Source organism: Solanum pennellii, chromosome 8 (genome assembly GCF_001406875.1).
Source record: "Solanum pennellii chromosome 8, SPENNV200".
NCBI classification, from domain to species: Eukaryota; Viridiplantae; Streptophyta; class Magnoliopsida; order Solanales; family Solanaceae; genus Solanum; species Solanum pennellii.
In genome coordinates, this window is record NC_028644.1 from 1,057,374 (window position 1) to 1,063,373 (window position 6,000).

Sequence of the window (6,000 nt, forward strand, 5' to 3'; positions counted from 1 at the left end):
TCATTATATGTGACATTTTTCGCATTTTGAGATTCAAATAAGTTTATCTTTAACAGTAAATTTTTCATAGATGTTCTTAATATTTTGAATTATCAATTATTGTGATTTATAGTATTATTTACGTAGTTTACAAATATATAAATTTTATTTCAAAAAGTTTGAAATTTTCATATGTAAATATTCGATCAAAGTTGAATTGTTTGACTCTCGTAAAACGAAAAATGTCACGTGAACATTGTTATTTTCTCTGTCTCATTTTATGTGACATTTTTCGCATTTTGAGATTCAAATAAGTTTATCTTTTAAAGTAAGTTTTTCATAGATGTTCTTAATATTTTGAATAATCAATTATTGTGATTTATAGTATTCTGTACGTAGTTTATAAATATATAAATTTCATTTAAAAAAGTTTAAAATTTTCATACGCAAATGTCCGATCAAAGTTGAATTATTTGACTCTTGAAAAATAAAAAATGTCACATAAAATGAAACAGGGGAAATATTTCATATGTGATGTGACATATCAAAATAGTATGGGAGAATAGTTTAGTTTTTTTAAAAAAAGTCGTTCATAATTTAGAAATAAAATTAATAATTTAAGTCATTTTTAAAGTAAAAAATAACCGAGCTTTCGGAAAAGCGTCACTAATATCTAAGAATAAGAATACTCACTTTTACTTGTAAATTTTCAGAATATTTTGTTTCTCAACTTTTTTACATTATGTTTGGGCTATTAGTTATTCTCTCCCTTTATTTTATTACGTATCGTTGGATCATAGTATTTGTCATTTTATAAATAAAATCAATATATAAATTTTCATTCTTCTCATTATACTTTTGATAGAGTAGTATATTAATTAATCTTGTACATATATACTTTGATCAACTTAGGATATCTATTAGTAATTACTAATATTTATCGGAGTACTTCATACATTAACTTATGATGTAAAAATTTGACTCCAAAAATAAACTCAAAATTGAAATAGTTATCTAAGTATATTTTAATTGTTGAAATTCAACATATTCATTACTCTAATTATTATAAAGTCGATTTAAGAAAATATTAAATAAAGATAGATGAGTAAAGTTACTTAATTTTTTAATGCGAGTGTAAATTTAAAAAATGACATATAAAAAGAAATCGAGGAGTATCCAAGTATTTATACAAATTTACTTAAATAAAGTCTGAGCCAAAATCAAATATTATTTCTGTGCATATAAATTAACTTGATTAAATTTAATCCAATTACTATCATTCCAATATTTTTCTTGTTGGTGACAGCAATGGATCCATTTTAATTAAAAAAAAATTGAATTAGTTGTGTTTATGAAGTTACAAATAGTGGCATGTAAAAATTGTTGATGTATAATATATGAAAATTCTTCTACTTTATGGTCGTTGTGATAGACAAAACTAAAAGTATTGACAGTAACAAATAGTAACATTCACATCATATTTTACAAAAATATAAACAAAATTTAATGTAAGATACTTCACATTGAACCATCAAAAAGTTCCAAAAAAAATCGAGAAAACCTAAAAGACAAAATATTGATTTTGTTATATACATATAGAATAAAATCAATACAATTAATTTGATATTATAGACTATAGTATTATAGGTGACTGAAACTCATTTAATGAGCCATAAATGTGTGACATAAATTTGGAATAAAGTTTGAATCAGTCAATTCTGATTTTTTTAATGGTCCAACAAAAAAGAATAAATAAATGATATTTAGGGGGGCCTTATTTTCTTTTTAAAAAAAATGTTTGATTAACAAATTATTGACTAATTAAAATAAGTATTTTTTTCTTCCAATTATCCTAAAAATGACAAAATTTATCATTTGGTTCATTTTGGCTAAACCCACACATCCCCTATATTGTGTACTACCAACCAATATAGGGGATTAACTAGGCTCTAAATTTGGTACTTAGTTTTAAAAGAAATAAAATTAAATCTTGTGATTTAAATTGAATATACTAAAATGTCGTTTAATTTTATGATCTTAAACATGTCGACATGTGAAAAGTTTTAAAATTAAAGAATTATCGAACAAGTAGCGAGGTATTCTTATCGAAGTGGACTAAAAAAAAAGAAAAGAACAAACGAATTGAAACAGAGAATGAACGATAAGCGCAATGTTCCATTTACTAATACTCCTAAAATTTGTGGTATATCTAGCAAAATGTACTAAGATAAAAAAAAAAACATTACATTACTTGTTTTAATGCCTAATTTTGTTGCACATCACCAATTGCATCATATCATCTTGAGATGTCTTTACATCCTTAATTCCCAGAATATTTACCTACAATTTAAAAAACAAAACATAACATCAATTATGAATCTAAACATAATTACGTAAACATGTCATTTAACTTGATTTCATTTGATATCTGTGCAGAAGTAAGTACTCAAACTTATGTAGAGTTAAACACGTAGACACACACGTCCTACTTGCCGTCATCAGACAATCAACCTTCAAGATTTTTTTGACTTCAAAAGTTAACATGATAAAATTACTTCCATATTCTACTAACAAAAGGAACAAAGAGGAAAAACAATAAAAAAAAAATACTCACAATGGAAATGAACTATAGGTATTGTGACATTGTTGGTGAGTTCAAACTTATAAGTATCTCCAACTTGAATACCATTTGCATTTCTAAACTGAGTCCATCCCCTTTTGATTGCAAAGTGATGTCCTGTTCTTCCTATCCACACTGACCATGATCTTCGTTTTTCATCGATAAGTATCATCTTACGTCTCCTCATCAAGCCATTTGATTTTACAAAATCCATGGGAAGATACTGCTCGAATATACATATCAATACGCGTTACAACACATGTATTATACAAACTAAAATATGTTTCAAAATCACTCTTACCAAAACAGGATTGTTGATTGTGTAGGGTTTGATAGTAGATATAAAATGAGAGTTGACATCAACAGATACTTGTGGCTTCAACTTTCTTTTAGCTTTCGATTTTTTCTTCTTTACTTCAGGCTGGAGGGATGAACTTCCTCTCAAATCTAGTTTTATAAACAACAATATCATAACTGAAATCACATTAAGCTGAAGGGAAAAGAGTCTGATATATACTCGCGATTTAGAGCTGATATACCCCTTGTTATAAAAACGACTCATATACACTCTATCGCTATCATTACAGAAATGACTCAGATATACCTTTGTAACAGTAAGGGTATATGTGAACCATTTTTGTAACGAGGGATATATAAGCTCTAAATAACAAAATTAGATGAGAAACTTGCCATGAATTGTAAATATAGGTGTTTCTCCGTTGGAGATTATCTCAAACATGAAGCGATCTCCTTCCTTTGAGCAATTTGTAATGCAGAATTCGCGCCATCCTCTTCCAATGTGGGTGTTTTGGCCGTTTGTATACACATTGAACGTCCATGATCGTTGCTTGTCCTTCACTATTATCTTACATTTCCTGCCGTTGAGTCTGTTTTTTATCGCGAATTGTCGTGGAATACGCTGAAACAGAAGACATATAAACAATAAAAAATGTATCTGTTTTATACACGTCTGAATTATTGAAGAAATGTAGTTGTTCTCATAAGCTTATGCAGGAAATGATAGTTGTTTTTGGGCGTAATACGTAAACAAACACTCAGACTAGGCCTCAGTTGGCAAGTAAGCACTTCAACTTGCTTTCAACTGACAACTAAACACTCTAACTCATGGACACTCAACTCAACACTGACATGACAGGTAAATTTTGGAAGTGTCTCTAAATGATCGTTGAGGCATGCCTAGATATGCATACACAAAATTAGAGTGTGTTTATTTGTCAGCTGAGGCCAAGTTTGAGTGTTTGTTTATGTATTCCGCCTTTTTTGCAACACAACAATCAAACTATAATGTATACTTGTGAACTCACCAGAAAATGCTTTGTAAGGCAATAAGGTCTAATAGTACAAATGAAATGAGTGTCACTGAGATCCATGTCCTTACAAGCAGCTTCTTCATCAGATAAACCCTTGCCTGGAAACAGGATGAAATTCAAAGAAAAAACTATTCGACTCTCCAAATAGTAATATCATCTCATAAAATAGGACGAAGGGAGTACTAGTTAACTATAAGAGTGAGAAACTTGCCTTGAAACTTCCTTATCGGAGTTTCTGCATTACTAATAACTCGAAATCTCCATATTGGTGTCTCTCTATTACTAATGATCTCAAATAATATACGGTCTCCTTCTTTTAAGCAATTATCAGCACTGAATTTTCCCCATCCATCCGCAATATAAACTTTAGTGTTGCAAGACTTCAGCATTAAGTTCCACAACTTTGTTTGCCTTTCATCAATTATAATCAAACCATACTTCTTGTTGCCCTTGATGAAACCATTTGCAATAGCAAAATCTTTTGGAATCCACTAACATAGTGTATAGCCAATTACACACATTAATTAGCAGTTCAAATGTAATTTTGTAGTTGTGGTATATTACATCAACAGAAACTTACCAAGAAACCTCTCGAAAGGCAATATTGCCTAATAGTGCATTCAAAATATGATTGACTTAAAAGCTTGTCATGAGTAGCTTCACCTTCCTCATCCTCATCCTCGTACTTTGCATACTCTTTGTCACAATAATGACTTGAATCGAATATGGACACATCAAATTCCATATCTCCTTCATATTTGAACACTAAAACATCTCCAAATTTCAATTTATGTTCCTCTACAAACTCTTTCCAACTACCCTCCTCTAATCGTCGCCCGTGCGCCTTCACCAACCACTTCTTACCACCTCTTGTCAATATTGCATGTTCATGTTGATCGTGTCCTTTAAGATACTTCAAGAAACCTAAAGGAATTTTCTATAGTACAACAAATTAATCAATTAGACATTGTTCATTATAAGATTATACATATATTGCTAAATACATAAAGCATATACTATTATTGGTGCTAATTACATGTTGAAATTAAACAAAAGAAAATATTATTTCGAATACATGTATCTGACGAAGTAAATATATATTATTAGTGTTACTTACAAGGCCATTCTCGAAACCTGGTAGAATGGGCTTGAAAAAGTGAGGTTTCTTTGGAGGGATTTCCATGGAAAACTATGTAATATAATTTTCTAGAAAATGTTTTTTATTTTAGGAAAGATTTAAATGTATGAATAATATTGGAGGGGGGGATTGTTTATAATTGTAACTTATAAGGAAATCTAGAACGTTTACTATTTTTAATGGAATTAAACTGCAGGTGCCTTTTCATATTCAGGGACAATTGATGTATTAGTCGATAATATAAAAGTCTGAGTTTACAAATTTTGAATTTTAAAAAAGCAAGAGTATTTATTAGAATTTATATAGTACGCGCTTTGGCCGAAAATATTGTGTGGTAATGAAAGTTGATACATGAGTGACTTTGATATTATCTATAACGGCTCGACTCTTAATTATATCATAGACAAATTCAGGACTTGAAGAATCTGATGCACCAATAGAAACGTGTGTTAGGTGTTAACGAAACTTTCAGTAACAACTATTGAATTATATAGTATTTAATTGATCGTTAATGGCTTAAACTGTACATAAAATATTAAATACAATATATAGATCAAATATGAGTTTGTTAATAGGTGTACTCTACTCTACTTTGTTATAATTAATATGAGGTTATAGCCAGGATAGAACCCTAGCAAGCTATGGGAGTAGTATTTTGTCTTGTACTAACGACCCAAGTTTATTTTTATGTTGTTTACGGGTGCACTATTAATTATACACAACTTTTTCAAAGTTAATTAGTTTACGTAACCCTTATGTATACATGTGGATCCGTTTTTTAGTGATATTATTTTCCTCTAGGTTTAGGTCACCACAACTCTAAAACACGTCAATAAAATGTAAGACTTGTTCATTTATACATATCCAGTATATCTATTGTACTTCGTCGATATGAGATTTTATCCTAAACTAAGTGGACACGTATCAATTCA

General features: G+C 29.4%; 1 protein-coding gene across 4 annotated transcripts; it reads right to left on the minus strand.

Moving 5' to 3' along the window:
* Nucleotides 1-1,824: 1,824 nt before the first annotated feature.
* On the minus strand, nt 1,825-5,728 carry LOC107028468 (B3 domain-containing protein REM10-like). Of its 4 annotated transcripts, none has more exons than XM_027918966.1 (5): nt 5,048-5,728; nt 4,511-4,867; nt 3,925-4,421; nt 2,594-3,518; nt 1,825-2,319 (listed from the first exon to the last, which is right to left on the minus strand). In XM_027918966.1, the coding sequence occupies exons 1-3, from the start codon at nt 5,111-5,113 to the stop codon at nt 4,113-4,115; spliced, it is 732 nt and encodes a 243-aa protein (XP_027774767.1). In that variant the 5' UTR covers nt 5,114-5,728; the 3' UTR covers nt 1,825-2,319; nt 2,594-3,518; nt 3,925-4,112. The 4 variants fall into 4 exon arrangements, with proteins under 4 accessions (XP_027774767.1, XP_015085030.2, XP_027774766.1 ...); XM_015229544.2 differs by lacking the exons at nt 4,511-4,867; nt 5,048-5,728 and having other exon boundaries at nt 2,594-2,822; nt 2,901-3,046; nt 3,290-3,518; nt 3,925-4,115; XM_027918965.1 differs by lacking the exon at nt 1,825-2,319 and having other exon boundaries at nt 2,326-2,822; nt 2,901-3,518.
* Between the last annotated feature and the right edge of the window lie 272 nt (nt 5,729-6,000).

Coding starts and splice junctions, on each gene's coding strand:
- LOC107028468 (XM_027918966.1), bottom strand. CDS start 5,113: ATGGAAATCCCTCCAAAGAAACCTCACTTTTTCAAGCCCATTCTACCA. Junction 4,868..5,047: donor CAGGTTTCGAGAATGGCCTT/GTAAGTAACACT, acceptor GTTGTACTATAG/AAAATTCCTTTAGGTTTCTT. Junction 4,422..4,510: donor GCCTTTCGAGAGGTTTCTTG/GTAAGTTTCTGT, acceptor ACACTATGTTAG/TGGATTCCAAAAGATTTTGC.